Genomic DNA, 15525 nt, shown 5'->3' with positions numbered 1-15525 from the left:
TGAAGAGGAAGAAGTTTGGGAAACTAGCATGTTCCACCTTTTCATCCCCTCCAGCAAAAGCAGGTAAGAATAATAAAGAGAAACTCAGTTTCATTTCATCTTCCTTTGAGAGAAAAATTATAAACGGATCGTATTTCAATTTGCTATGTACAGTTATAGGGAAGCCTTTTCTGGTGAATGGTATTTTGTGGAAGTGGTCTTTAATTTAGAAAGTGGTCTACAGAACATCTATTAAGTTAAGCCTCTATTGCCAGATGTCCTTTTTGCTCCTTTCTGATTTATAAAAATACAGAAAGTTTAATTGGGCAGGTGAGGTAGTTTTATCTAAAAAGAGTTAATCCAATCCAATCTTATATCTGATACTTTGAATCATATTTTTGTTAATTTGAAATGGGTAGGTACCCCATTATTTGACTTATTTTTGTTGATTTCAATGGGATATGTAAATATTTGTTTATTTGTGTGAGAGAGGAATGGATGGAGGGCTGTTGCAATCACCTGCTTTGATTAGATGCTAGAGCAACTTAAGACAACAAACTGGTTGTGTAGTAAAGGTCGTCATATCTCTTCTTTTGATGCTGCACCAGAAAAGATTAATTGGAGTTTCCAGTTGTAGGTGAAATATTGTAACTAAACAAATGGAGTTGACTGAAACTGAGAATATTTAGGAGTAGAGAAGGAAGGAACAAAAGCTGTTTAGACTGTGAGCATAAAATACATGCAGTAACTATCGGTAACTAATTTTTTTTTTTTAATTTAGGATTGTTTTGGCCTTTTGGTGCATTGAAATGTAATGTTATTTTTGAAGTTGTGCTTCATTGTTAACATATTTGTCCCACAACAGCTGTAAGGACTTTTAACTAGTTTGGCATACATTTTTCTCTTAATATAACTGGAGACAACCTTTCCTATATGAGATACTATTTTCCTCCAATTGGGAACGTAACTGTAGTTTTACTTTTTAAAGAACTTGTGGCTAAAGAGCTCTACCAAATCTTGGCAAGTTTGAAGTTCATTGTAATTTTACTGTGTATGGAAATTCTTCCAAGAAAAAGGTCCACAAAGCAGAAAATTCCAGCCTGCCTTTCTCATGTGACTTAATCATGCCTATATAAAATGACTTAATATCTAGCTTCATGCACTGCTGTTATTCTTCGTTGCTTAGTTCTCAAAATGCTGTTGCTCAAGAGAATTGTTTTGCCTATTTGTGATTCCAGTACAAATAAACTGTGAGTTGGAAAACTATCAACAGGAAGTTATCAAGATTTTTCTGTATGACCACTATACTTGTGAAGAGAAAATTCACAGTAATAGAGAAAGCAATCTTCCTCAGGTAGTAGTCTCATCTACTGTAGCAAAAAATGTTTATTTCAAAGTGGAATAGAATTATGGAGAACACAGAACTGATTACTAGTTTCAAAGTTTATAGAGCATGCTAAAAAAATGACTAGCTGGATGAGAAAGGGGGAGGGGAGAAAAAGTTGTTCAGCACAAAATCTGAAGAAAGACTTTATTACTTTTTAAAAATGTCAGTTAATTGATAAACCATACTTGTGTGGAAAATACCATTTTTGGTTCTACCCGACCTCTAACCTACTTTCTGAGGATCTCTAGCTGCAAGTTTTGAGTACTCTCAAAATCCAATAATCAGGTGATTTGAGCTTGAATATTCTCGAAAAGGTAATAGATTAATTTTGGATATAGAGAGGCTGGTACAACGTCATGCTAAAAGTTTTGATAGATTTGGTACGGTAAAAACTTACCTGAGCTATTAGCCAAAACTTTTTTTTGTGTTTGAATAAAGTGATACTTTGGTTTGGCAATGACATTTAACACTTATTGTTTTCTTTCTCTTCCCTTTATATATATATATATATATTCTCCCTCCTCCCTCAGCTTACCTTTCCTATTTTTTGCAAAAGAACAAGGGTAAGAGTGGAGAAGAGAAGTTTTCTTTTCCTTTTTATCTCTCTTTTCCTCTTCCAAAAAGTACTCTAATTATTTGGCTGGAAAATAAAAACATATGTTTGTTGTTACGATGTAGGTTTTCAAATTCTATTATGCCATTCCAGTGTATAAAAACCCAATCTGAACATTCTTACTAACTAAATGTTGGCAGTACTGTCTGTATGCAGATGCTGGAAGGAGATCTGGAATAGATTATCAACTAACTTTTAGAAATAAATAGAGCATGCACCATTAATATTTCATACAAATGTGAATGTTTTATATTCACATTACAAACAACTGAAACTTTTTGAGATTAAAAAAAGAGTCAAGGTGGGAGAATGTGCTACTTAACCTCCTCAGTAGGTCCACTAATTGACCTACATGCACTGAAACACAGGATGTCTTTTATTCTATTGTGCTTTCTCCTGGCTGGAGAGTGGTAACAGTGAACCTCTGTGTCTGAAACACAGGAGAAACTCTTTCTTTATGTAGCATTAACAGTACTGACCTTCTCTGGTGAAGAGAGAGGGCAGTAAGCCTGACTTCATTTTATACCATTTGTACACAACTATCTGATTAGCAAGTTGGGTTCCCAGCATCTTTTTCCTTTTCCAGAGCTGTGGGACTTTGGGATGTTGGTGGTAGTCAGGGAATTGATGTTTAAGAGCTATTTCAGGTTGTTGACAGACTTCATTTTATGTGCTATGTTCACATTTTAAAACATTTCTTTAAAAACAAAATGGAGAAACTTTACTTTTTAATTCAGCACTGAGCTTGTGTTCTTTTTCTACTTTGAGGCTATTTGGATTTTCTTATTGTTAACTTGCTCAATGTAATATAATTGTCTTACTGACAAATACATTCCAAGAGCAGCTGGGAAGTTTGAATGCTACAATAAATTTGCATGGTCTTGCACTCTGCATTCACATATGCCCTTTAGATTGCTACTAGCATCAGTTGAAATAGCTATATTAACAGCTATAGCTTTGCATGTTGTTTGTAAATGACTAAATGGCATATGACGCAATAGAGAGTTAAGTTTTGAGGCATATTTCAAGCTTCAGTGAAGTGGAACCTAAGACAGATGTTTGTTGTGCTGCAAGTTGTTCAGTGCTTGAGCTTGATTTCTGTCCTCTGGCTACACATATTCTGATCTTTGCAAGCTGACTTAGAGAAGAGACTGGGTAAAAAGAAATCCTGATGTCCCAAAACACAACTGAATGCTTTTGTTGGTTATAGAATGGTAATGAACAGGCTTATTTGCCCAGATTTGATGTTCTTTGTTTATTGTATCTTCATCAATTCAGCATGAATTATGATTTATTTGCCTTATACAATATGTAGAGCATGCAATAGATCTGACTATGGTTGCACAGTTTTTTAGTGTGTGACATTTGCTGAACAGTAGTTCAGAATTGAGTAAATTTTAAAGGATCAAGATAAAGAATTGAAGGAACACAGAAAATACTCAAAAATATTTTTAGTAATAGTGTGACCTTAAGTTAAAGAAATTAAAGCCCCTTGTATGCTGCAAATTTTAATTGTATACCTAGGATGCTGAAGTTTAAGTAAACTAGATTTGAATTGCACTTAATTCAAATTACTTTTATGGTTCTGTGCATATAACTTATTTATCCTTCAAAACATTCTTCTGAAAAGAGTATAAACACAGTTAATGACTCGGAGAGATTAGATATAAACTCGCAGCATACAAAACTTAATAAATTTCTCCATATGTGGTGGTATTCAATGATAAATGTGGTTAATACATAGGAGATTAACCCTTAGAGAACAACAGAATTGTCAGGAGGAACGCTGACTAGTTCTCTCTATAGATTCTGCTTTTCTTTCTCAGGCTGTTACCTGTCACAGGAAATTAGTTTGGGAGTGATTGACATGTGGGCAGACTGGGCCTTTTTAATTCTTGAAGGTCATACTAAGCTTTAAGTAAGACTTATTAAAAGACTTAACTAAGGCATATTAAATCAGAGAGAAATGAATAAATCTTTTTTGTGAATAAATCTTTTTTTTTTTTTTTTTTTTTTTTTTTTTTCTCCCCTGAAAAGATCGTAGGTTTGTTCACTGGCCAACTGCAGTGCCAGGCAGAGATATTCAGGTTACATCTTAATGATAAAAAGCTAGAATCTGTTGGCTTATATGAGTGAAAGTGGGATCTGATGAAAGTGGTATAAGCTGTAACAGTGAATTTGGAGGATGAAGACGCCTGTGAAAGCAGACTTTTGGGAATGTGTTGTCTTCTGTTGTTCTAAGTTTGACCCTTACAGGTTTTTTTTGTTCCAGATAAAATCTCAGGGTTAAACTATAAGATTTAAACATGCTTGTGTTAAGAATTAGACTTGTATGCTGTAAAATTTTTAATCTGAAAAGTGCCAGTAGTCCTCTTATTATACAAATCTAGTCCCTTTGTATATTTAAAAAGCAACATTTCACTAATGACAACATTTCTTACGTTTTGTTTTTTCCTAGTATTAGTACTGTGGCACCAGTTCAGCTCAAACTTACTTGAATTGACTCTTGACATTTAATAGTTACTGGCTAGAAATTCAAATATATGGTATTCTGTATACAGAATACACATACATCTTGATCTCTTTTGTATAATTCAGTAGACTTTCAAATGAAATGGAGGGCAGAATTTATTTCACATAATCTGCTGTGTTTGTGATAAATTGGCAAGAAAAGACAAAGCTTGACCCTCAAATTCTAAGCTGATATAGTAGTTGGAGAAACTGTAACTTAATGCTACACTGCAGAAATTTGATCTGGAACTATTTATTCCAGGAACTATGGATATAAAGGCAATATTATAACTTTTAATAGTTGATCCACACGTTTTGTTTAAGCTGTGCTATGGGACTAGGCTTCTTGCTTCAGAAACTAGTAGGTGCAGATGAGCATACAGAACTAAATGCGATAGTGTTCTCTAATGCTGTAGATTTCTGATCCTGATTTTTCTCCTGACCTTTGCATTCAGTATGGAACTGACTTTATTTTTTGAACAAATGGGAAATCCAAAATTTACCTGAGAGAGCTGAAATAATATTTTGTGCTTCAGTTTTAGATTTAAGTATATTGAAGCTTAATTTGTACTAGTTATCATTTCTTTGTATTGATATTATGCTTTTATCCAATACATTGATTGGATTAGGACACTCATCCTATAATTGGCATTTATGGATAGATATTTCAAAGATGATGGCCTGTAGAAATATGATAATTGTAGTAGCTATGACAACTGTTCAAAATGGTAGGGTCTATAGTCTATCAAAGGAGGGAGATAACTTTGACGGAAAATCTTAGGTGGGTGAAACTTTAAAAATGTATATACAACCTTCTACAAGAGATGAAAAAATACTTAAAAAAATTTAGAATTCTTCTAAAATTATTTCTAGAAAGCCTTTATCCTTTGTAAATGCATGAATGAGTTATTTAAATACTTGATGTGAGTGTATTTTTTTTCTGTTATCTTAGATGATTTATAAGCATGAGACAGAGGAAAGGAAGCTTGTTATTTAACTAATCTTGAAGGCATTCTGTTTTTATTCTTGTAAATAATTAAAGCTAATACCAATCAATATTTGCAGATGAAGCAACCGTCAATCAAATCCCAGTTTGCATGTACATATAAAGATGCATTGAGTGAAATTAAGGGTCAGCACTTCCTCAAAAGTAGCATACATCGTGCACAAAAGCGACTTTTAAAAGATGAATCTCTCACAGGTAAGCCATATTAGGACTGAATAAATGAATGTCATATTAATATTTCAAATATTACCAAAGTAAACTTTAGTAAAACTCAAATGTAGATGTTTTTCAAGAAGAAAAAGCATGTTTCATTGTTTTGTGTATCCTATGATCAGTCAAATATCTTTACATTATAATTTTAATGCTAATTTGAAAATATGCTCTTAATTATATTAAAATATAATGGTATTTTGAGAATATAATTCTATTTTGAAAGGTGTATTGGTGTTATCAGGAGGTTAAAAAGACAACTTTGTATTCCTAAAAACTTTTCTTGTTCTACAAAAGTTAAGTGAAATTTATTTTTTGTCATTCAAAAAATTTTTACCTATCCAATGTAAGCTGTATTGTATATATAACTTTTAAATAATTTAAGAACTTTCCCAACATCCTACGGTTAAAAATCCACTTCTGTAAGGTATTTGATATTATATGTTTTTGAGCAATGTCACTTCAAAATAACAGTACACTGATTAACTGAATAACAAATAGCAAATGTAACTGTAATGAATAGAGTAGTTTTGCTTTATTTACAAAGCACTAGTTGTAATAAAAATCACATGACAGTCTTGTGATTAAAAAAAGAACAAACTATCCCAAGTAACTTTTTATTTCTTCTCATATGTTTTTGATATTTTTACATGACAGAAGGTATGATTTCATGTCTTGACATACCAGCGCTTGGAACTATTTCTGAAAATGTTCACCGGAATAGAAGTGAAACAGAAATGGGAAAACTGAGTTGTCAGCCAAGAAACAAAAATTCCAAGAATGAACAGATGGATTTGAATAATGACAAAATAATCTGTGATAAGCAAAGTGAGCTATCTCTGCCCAAAAATGCTAAAAGATCTAAGATTTCAAACAATCCCCAGAAGAAACTGGACAGTAAAGTTGGTGGGACAGGAAAAAGCAGCAGAACTGCAATCAAGAATAAATTGATTGCTGGTCAGGCAAAACTAACTCACTTTTTTCAACTATAAATCTTGGTTTTATTTTCAAATATATGGTATGTTGACTTTTTCAGAAGTTATACTTTTGCAGGAAAAAGGTGAAATTCATGAATTCCTTCCCCTCATACTCAAATACATGAAAGTTGCTTGTGAATAATTAGACAAATATTTACAAATCTGGCTTATGCAGATGTCTTTTATTTTTAATAACAATACGTCATTAGTAATTACAGCTAAGTTATCTTTTGGCAGTGAATCATGTTTCCTTCTACATTGCAGTGTGAATGTATTTGTAGATGCATGTTTATAGCAATACACAGTAACTTCAAGTTGCATTAAATTTATAATGAAATGTTTGATTTTCTTTAAAGAAGTTCATGTAGACGAGTAGTTTTCAGATTTGCCAACAAGGTCGATAGACTCTTCCCAACATACACCTGAGCACTAAAGGAAAAAAAATTCTGAAAGTTTAAATCATGAAAGAACTGAATTCTTTATTGTCTCTGGAAATACTGTTTTTTAAAAAAAATTACACTGAACATCAACTGAAAATAGAACATTTCATCAGCCCTAGCAAATACTAAATATGATATGTAGGTTCTAAAAGAACCTTTATCAAATGATTGTATAGATACGGCATTACACTTTACAAGAATAAAATCATTTGTGTGTAAAAATGAAAGCATACTTACTGTCAAAATCTCTTCTTCCTATAGGGAATTTAGCTGAATTTTCTTCATCCTCGATGTCTCTTCTTTCCTGTATTGATTCAATATTCTGAATTTCAGTGTCAGCTGGAAAAGCCATGGCTCCCTTCAGTGCAAAATAAGGTAGCTGCTTTGTACCTAGGTTGATTGCCTTACCTTAGTTTAGGAAATCATGTTTGGAACCTATATCTTGTTTTAAGGAAAAGAAGAGTAGAAGTTTGTCTTTAAAAATTTTAATTAGTTGTGGGGTTTTTTTTGTTTTTTTTTTTTTTTTTAATAATTATGTTCAATCCCAATACTTCCATTGATAATTTAAAAGTAAGCAATGCCTTGCATTACAACTTTGGCTAAAATGGTTTTACAGTAAAGTACCTGTTAATTTAATATGACTCTCTTACTTGGTAAAGTAGTTTCTGCATGTCACTATATGCAACAATAGGTTTTCAAACACATACCTAGGCCTTTTTACCCTCCACAAGTTTTGACTACTTATAGTTCTGATTAAAATCAGTTTTCTTTTATTCAACTGCCTAAGTTACTTACTTAAAATTTTGAAATTAGATACTTGTAGTTGGAAAATTTTATCCTTGAATATATTATGCTGAATTGAGTTTTGTATGTATTCACCAGTTTTCAGTTATTGCACTTGTCTTCTAAAGGACCATAAAGAAAATTTCCATTTTAGAATTAAGCCAAGCATGTAAAACTGAAAACTTACAAAGAACTTTGGGTTTCTGTCTTCCTCTTCATCGAAAAAGCTACTGTCTTCAATCTTCTTATAATGCTTGAGCAAAGGTGTAGCTCCTCTGTTTTCTATTCTATCGCCATTTCGAGTTCTTCCTAGACTGAATGTGCTCAGCAGCATATCTTCGTCTTCTACCTTTTGCAGAGACTTTGACACTGAGATTAGAAAACCTTGAGAAAGAAGAGAAAGAGAGAGTATTAACATGTATGATGAGATACACATTCTTGTTTACTTAATGTTTGCATGGAAATTAAGCAGTTTTCAGATTTTTAGAGCTTCAGCTGTAAATTAAGATGCTGTATGTCTGTGCTTGCTTTATATATTTTCAGAGTGAATGGAAACTACTTCAATGACTGATGAGTTCACTCTTTTTAAATGACTCATATTAAAGACAGTAACCTTTTGTATAATCCTTCTAATCCCATATATTGTTTAAGAACTACTTAAACATTTCTTTAGCTTGGATAATTTGTTTCTTTTTATGTTTCTAGAACAGTACAGATTAGTAGTTCTTTTTGATGGATCAGTATAGCAAAGTTCACAGGAAATAGTAATGTCCATTTGTGTTCTTTATAAAGCTTAATTTCTGTTTAAGGCAATTTGAGAAAAAGAACTAATTTATCTAAGTACGCAAGACCGTTGTAAAGGTGTAAATCTTAATTTATCATAGTTCTTAAGCAAAACAGATTTACCAAAGAGTTGAAAAACTTGAAATATAACAATAGCTTGGACTACTACTGTGTTAGAACTGAAGTCATTAATTTGTGTTCCTGTATCTATTATGGCAGGTTACCTTATGCAAAGAGCCCATCTCTAAAAATCCTTATTAACACCCAAGTAATTGTATTTGTCAGCATTTGCTTTCTGAAAGTAGAATGTTACCCAGCTACAAGTATAATATAGTCAGATATGTTTGCTAAGAATACAGAAAGAAAATGAAATTTCAGCTTTTCATTAGAAAAGGCTCTGAAGATTTACCTATTATCCTGTGGAAGGAAATGTAGAGTTTCTGCATAACATTCTTTTTTACTTCATCTGGAAAGCAAATGGGGCCTGTTCAAATCTAGTTCAAATCTTTGTCAGTGATGCAAACCACCTTATTCAGTGATTGTGTTCCTCTGAGTTGGTTCCAATCCTTAAATTCATGTTTATTGCAATCATTAAGATTAATGCACAGAATCAAGACGAAGCCTCCTGCTAGTTGGGGCAAACCTCTTGGAAACTGACCAAAAAACTGACTAAGCAGAAAGAACAGATGTCCCCCTTACTTCCCTACCTCGCTCTTTTTTTCATTTCCTGCTTTTTCTGTAATTTCATACACTAGAAACAAAAAAATTTTTTTTCTTATTAGTAATAGCAGTTTCTTGCACTAGTTCTCTTTTTTGTACTTGTATTCTCAAGGTCTTCACTGGCACCTACTGCTGATGTGGTGTGAAGGAGAAAACTAGATTACTAGTTAATAGTCTAAACCTCGGTGGTAGTCTCAGACAGCAAGTATGATGTGTTTTGCCTTAATATCTGTTACAATCTTGAAAAATGAAAACTCTTATTTATGTGTTTAAGTGCCAGTCGAGCTGTTTAAGTTCAGGCATGCTTCAAAACTACAAATGGCACTTCTTCGTCTGAATTATGTAATCATATCTATTAATGCCTAAAGGCACAATCTTCGTAGAGTTTCTTTGTACCATTGCGAGTGCAAAAAAAAGAATAACAAGGGAGTACAGAACAGAAAGAACTTTGGGGAAGGGGAAAATGAGACAAATAAGGAATATTGTCTTTTAAATAAACAAAAAGTAATCAACTTAAAATTCACTGAATATCTATGATCTGGAGACTGGCTAGCCTGGCACACATTTCTGCAAGATTCTCTGCATATTTCTTTGTACACAGAGGCATCAAAGTATTTATTTGACTCTCAAGAGACTGAGGGGCAATCTGTACAGGACTGCTCAAAAACAGAAGAGCACTGTATTCTTAGTATGTTACCTAAAAATATAATGTCAAGGCTTGATTGCTGTTTTGTTCCTTATTGACTTAATGTACCCCCCAAAATAGGTGTTATTATTTGATACTATATTATAGTTGTTACAACAGCATTTTTCTAGAGGGACAGATTGACTTACTGGACCTTTTTTTTAATCTATATTTGGATTTTCAATCCACATTTTATTTTGGATCAAAATTACTCTGGGTATGTAACACAAGTCTAAAAAGCATCATAATCATTCTCTTGGCACATTAGGACTTGGGGGGAAAAAGAGAACCCAAACAATAACAAAAAAAAAACCCAACCCCAAACAGATAAGTTAAATTATTAGGCTTGTACTGAGTTTGTCTGTCTGTTCTCCTGTCACCCAATATATGTGTTGAATCTTTCAACAGCCTACCTTGGTACCAAGGTAGCCTACCTTGCTTTGCTGTTTTCACTTTTTTTAGCTTCAATAATTGAGAAACACTGCTTCAGGTGTTTCTTTCCTTCTGCCTTTCTACCTTACATAAACTCAAATTAGCTTATCATAGAATTGGTAAGGTTGGAAGGGACCTCTGGAGATCATCTAGTCCAACCCTCAAACTAAGTGTCCCATACAGGGATCAAACCCTCGACCTTGGCATTATTAGCACCACACTCTAACCAACTGAGCTAAACCTAACCCCTGGTTATGTAATCATAGCTAGGAGATCATAGAGTCATAGAATCGGCAAGGCTGGAAGGGACCTCCGGAGATCATCTAGTCCAACCTCACTGCTCAGAAGGGTCACCTAGAGCATGTTAGACAGGGTTACATCCAGGTGGGCCTTGAATCATCCTCACCTATCTTGTTTTTGCTTAAAAAAATCAAGACCTTTGGACACTCTTGGGGGTTTTAAAAAAAGTACAAAGAGGAAATGTGGATGTTGCTGAGAAGTGTTACATAGTTGTAGGGAAGTACAGTAAGAAGAATAACTTGCTGAAAGTAGGCAGTGTCACGTAAGTTTTCCACAGATTGAGAATGTCGCATAGAAGAACTGAACAGAGTTGCTGGGATTTTGAGATTTTAAAGCAGTGCTCACTGCTAAATTTCCTTGAAAAACAGGGTGCCTTGCTAAAGTAGCTTACTGATAAGGCCTTTCACGAGAGAATATGCCATACTGGACTGCGTAGATTGTGTCTAGGAGACATTTTGATATGACTGCTCTTCCCCAGTTGATGAAAGTGTATTAATCCTTTCCAGCGAGAGCATCTCTCAAAAACAGGATTGTAATTTATCTTTGTTTTCATTTCCTTCCTATGGAGCCTGTACTTTCCATGGGGAAACTGAAGTGGTTTGCTTTCTTTGAGTGTGGTAGCCTGGCTCTAGAGAAAACAATTTTGAAAGCCAAATGTGTATAGTTAAACTTTTTTAGCCAACCTCCTTTTGATAATTTATCCTCTTCCCTCCACATTCAGTGTTTTTACAGTTTCATTCAATTAACAAAGGAAAAAACATTTTCAAGCTGAAATGATGGATCTTTTCATTTAGCTCAGCCTGGGCAAATTGGGAGGAGGATTGGTCTAGAGCTGCCATTGGGAGCAAAGCTTTTGTCTGTGTTTTGGTATATGACAAGTTGAGACTAGTGTTGAGGAACATGCTATCCACCCAGTAATTCCATCTGTGAGAAGATCTGCTTATCTGGAGTTAGTACTCAAAGGTATGCAGCATGTATCACAAATATATGATATTGGTCTCAAGTGCTTCTGTTTCATTTTGCAAACAGAATAGTTAAAAATAGGAATGATCTGGATCAGTTGAAAAGTCCATCTACAGTGTCTATGTAATCATCTACTGTATGTGTAAACTGATGCCTGTGGAAGAATTAAGAACAAGGCAAACATATGATACTCTTTCCAGTAGCTTCTTGTGCTTCTTTAACTGGCTGTTAATTGTTATGATTGTTGAAGATCTGAGGTGGCTGTAGTGACAATTAGTAGAAAACCTCCTGATTAAACTGCTAAGAAATCAGTAGCATAGTATTTTGTCAAGTCACACAGAATAATGAACTGGTTATTGCAGATTCTATAGACACTGTATCCGCCTTTTTTGCCTATTTAGAGCAACAGATAATGTTCGTACTTGTGCAGATTTACAATGCATTCTGCACATCATCTTGCAATATCCCTGGGAATCCTAATGATCTAATAGGATACCTGCATTTTTTTTATTTTTCCTCTTGAAATTTTTGAGTTGGGGGGGGAAGTAAAATGTTTTATGGTAGTCACATTACTATTAATATACTGGCATCTACATTTTGCCATTGTTTATAAAATTGGCTTTTTATCTATATGATAAATAATACTGTTGTTTACAGAGCAATCAGTAATTTTAAGAAACTCTTCTTCTACATGGAACTTGGTTACCATGAAATATGAAATATTAACATCTGAAATCTGATGTGGTATGTACAGGAAAATAAAATCTAAGTGGTGATATTTAATATGTCTGGAATGTCTCCTGTTCATTTTGAATTCTTCTAGAAATTGATTGCTAAACAGTATAGCAGTTTGACTTAGCTTTGTTACTACTGTAATTTTCATGCCTGATGTTTGAACCCAATGCTTAGTGTTGGCTGTTGAGCAATAAATAAATAGGTATACCTTGTACATAAAGCCGGATTTTTTTTTTTTTTTTTTTATTAACAGAGCAGAAATACTCCTTGCATTGTGAGGTATTTAAAGAACTGTAAATCTATGTAATGTTTTTACTAAACTTTAGAAGTGCACAAAAAATATGTGGTCAGTGATAACTTCCCACAGTTCTGATTTTAAAACGTGGCACTTTTTTTTTATATTGTTTTGTTTTTAATTTGAGTCTTGTAGATTTTATACAGATAGCTGTAGTTCAGTCCTATTCAAGCATGCTTAGATGCTATCTGTCAGTTGAACTGAGTTGCACATCTTGAAGCTTGGAAATTTGATTTAAAAACTAAACCAAACCCTTCATAGTGCACTTGTTCATTTGTGTGATTGCCTAATAGCAGAGGAGATAACATGGAACATCTTTCTTAGCCTTAGAGAATGTGAAAGCATGGAGCTGTGTGCATGACGTATCTCGAGGGCATGGAAAACGTTTGAGTAGTGTTAAGTAACAAACTGACATTTTCTTTCCTTGATAAGTAACTAAATATATTAGATATTTTAAAAATGAAATCTCTGGTATTTATTGAATGATGCATTTTAACAGTATACATTGAGCATTGTGTTAAGCCTTTAGCTGAATCTGTTTTGATTTCTCAGACATAGATTTTTTTTTTCCATGATCTTTTTTCTTGTAATGAATTTTAATCTTGGACAGATTAAAAAGAGTAGGCTGGTATTCTTAACTGATTTGTGATTTATTTAGCACTGATACAAATGCGAAGTGTAGGTCAAAAAAACCCAAAGGATTTAGTTGCTTCAAAACAGCAGTTCCTACTTTCCACTTCATCTGTGAAAAAGAATCACAGAATTTTTATATATGTTTTTGGAGATAGCCAGTTCTTTCCCTTCAAAGCAGAATGTAAATCAGATCTAGCAAGAACTTTTGATAAGAAGCTGGCTACCGCTCAACCATAGGAAGTGATGAGGATAAGCTGTGTCTGAAATCTCAACGCCTTCCTTGGGATTAGCTGCATCTCTTGCATTTACCTTTGCATTTGTTCAGTTGGGATCCACAGCCTGGAGCTTTCTCTTGAAGGGGGACACTCAGTTTCTTTCACTGTCTTAACACCTCACTACGTAGACTGTCTTTCTTAAATACCTAGTTTATTTTAATGCCAGCTTGTTTTCCCCTTGTTTTTCCTTCTGCATCACTGCAGTTTGTCAGTGAACCGTTGATAATTGGTCTGTTTTCTCCAACATGTTTTATACCCAGCAAGTATTATTTTCTCCTATAAAGACCATTATTTTACTAGCTAGTTTATGCTGTGTGTTGCATGAAAATGTGAAAACCTTGCTGAAGTCTAGAAGTGTATGTATTGCTTTTCACCATCCAAGAGGCATAACCCTATCAGAATAAGAAATTATTCAGGTTGACTAGAGTTGTTTTTGACAAATCTATGTGGAACGTTGTTCATGTTTTCATCCATGTGCCTTCAGATCGTTAAGTTGATTGCTTTTTCCAGTATTTCTTTTAGCAGTACTGATTCTTTTTTGCCCACCATTAGTCTCTGTCCTTCTGAGTTTCCAAAATCAAGTGTTACCTTTAGTTACCAACCTGCTTGCTCAACAAGGTTGTATGGATTTAGTGTTCTTTTTAATTACCAGACTTGATGTAAACCATTTCCACTTCCAGTACTAAATTACAGCTTAATATGTCACACTAAATTGAAGTCAGTTATCCTTCCTTTCCTTTATTCTACAGTAACTAGGTTATTTAAATGTTGACACTTAAATTATCTTTGAACAAGTAGTATCTCACTGAGACTAATGACCCAGTTTAAACCTTTCAAAGCCATTGTGCAAGACTTGCATATTCCTCTCTATAGGAAATAATGTTCTGTTCACATTTTTTACATTTTCTTGACAAGTCTTACTATGGAAATTAAGGTTTTTGGATGACAATAACTTTAGAGATGTGCCAGGACAAGTGTATGGGTGCATAGGAGCAATTTCCATGTTCTGAAATCAGAGAATTTGAATAAAAAATATTCATATAAAAGCTAAAATTACTAGTTGTTTGTATAAACACATATTATGTGTTCTTATATCTAAAATGCTAAAGAAGCTTTATGCCTGCTGATACTTAGCTTTTTGACTGTGTGTGGTAACAAAATACAGTGGTGTTCCACAATTGCTGCCCATTTGTAGGGCCAAAGTGAGGTGCTTCTCAGATAAGACCGAAAAGTACTTAAAATGATTAAACTCTGAAGATTTTTCTTTGCAGTTTTAACATTTAGAAATTTAGCATAATGATTCTGAAAAGGTGGAATGAGCCTACCTTATTTTTAAAAGCCTTACTCTGTGGCAAGAATGGTCTGATCAGGTCTTAGTAAGAGACATATTATCAATTTTATTAAGTGTTAAAACTTAGATTTTGGAGGATGAATTAACAGATGAGTAGACTAAGCATATGTCAGATATATTCTGCCTTCTGAAATTGCAACTTGTAGAGCAATCAGAAAATAGATAAGTCTTTATAATAGATATATATGTAGATATAGATATATATCTTTGTAATATAGATTATGTTATATGTTGGATTATATTACAATTACAGATATATCTATGTTAAAGGTTTAGGCAACTTCATATAAAAAGTAATTAGACTTTGAATATTTCAGATTATACTGAAAGACATGCTTATTGCTTTGTGTCCTTCCTTCCTTAGGATTCTTTCCACTTAATGAAATGGTGTGGTCTCTAGTGAATAATTTGCCAATACGCTATGCTTAAAATTAAGTGAATTATTCT

The 15525-nt window shown here is 33.5% G+C and overlaps 2 protein-coding genes across 2 annotated transcripts in view; one reads left to right on the top strand and one right to left on the bottom strand.

The window, feature by feature from the left end:
- Positions 1-6808, top strand: part of PARPBP (PARP1 binding protein) — a 48553-nt gene extending 41745 nt beyond the window's left edge. The window contains exons 10-11 of the mRNA XM_062569630.1: positions 5556-5691; positions 6364-6808. Of these exons, the coding sequence (XP_062425614.1) occupies positions 5556-5691; positions 6364-6698 (471 nt within the window). The 3' untranslated portion in view covers positions 6699-6808. The remainder of the gene's footprint in view (positions 1-5555; positions 5692-6363) is intronic.
- Positions 6809-7062: 254 nt separating this feature from the next.
- Positions 7063-8342, bottom strand: PMCH (pro-melanin concentrating hormone). The gene is given in 3 exon segments (XM_062569616.1): positions 7063-7112; positions 7361-7564; positions 8090-8342. Coding segments are annotated over 3 exon segments (507 nt in total).
- Positions 8343-15525: the final 7183 nt, after the last annotated feature.

The sequence above is a fragment of the Rhea pennata genome, chromosome 1 (genome assembly GCF_028389875.1).
Source record: "Rhea pennata isolate bPtePen1 chromosome 1, bPtePen1.pri, whole genome shotgun sequence".
NCBI lineage: Eukaryota > Metazoa > Chordata > Aves > Rheiformes > Rheidae > Rhea > Rhea pennata.
Note: the sequence above shows the minus strand (reverse complement) of the source record. Positions and strands in the feature narration are given on the sequence as shown.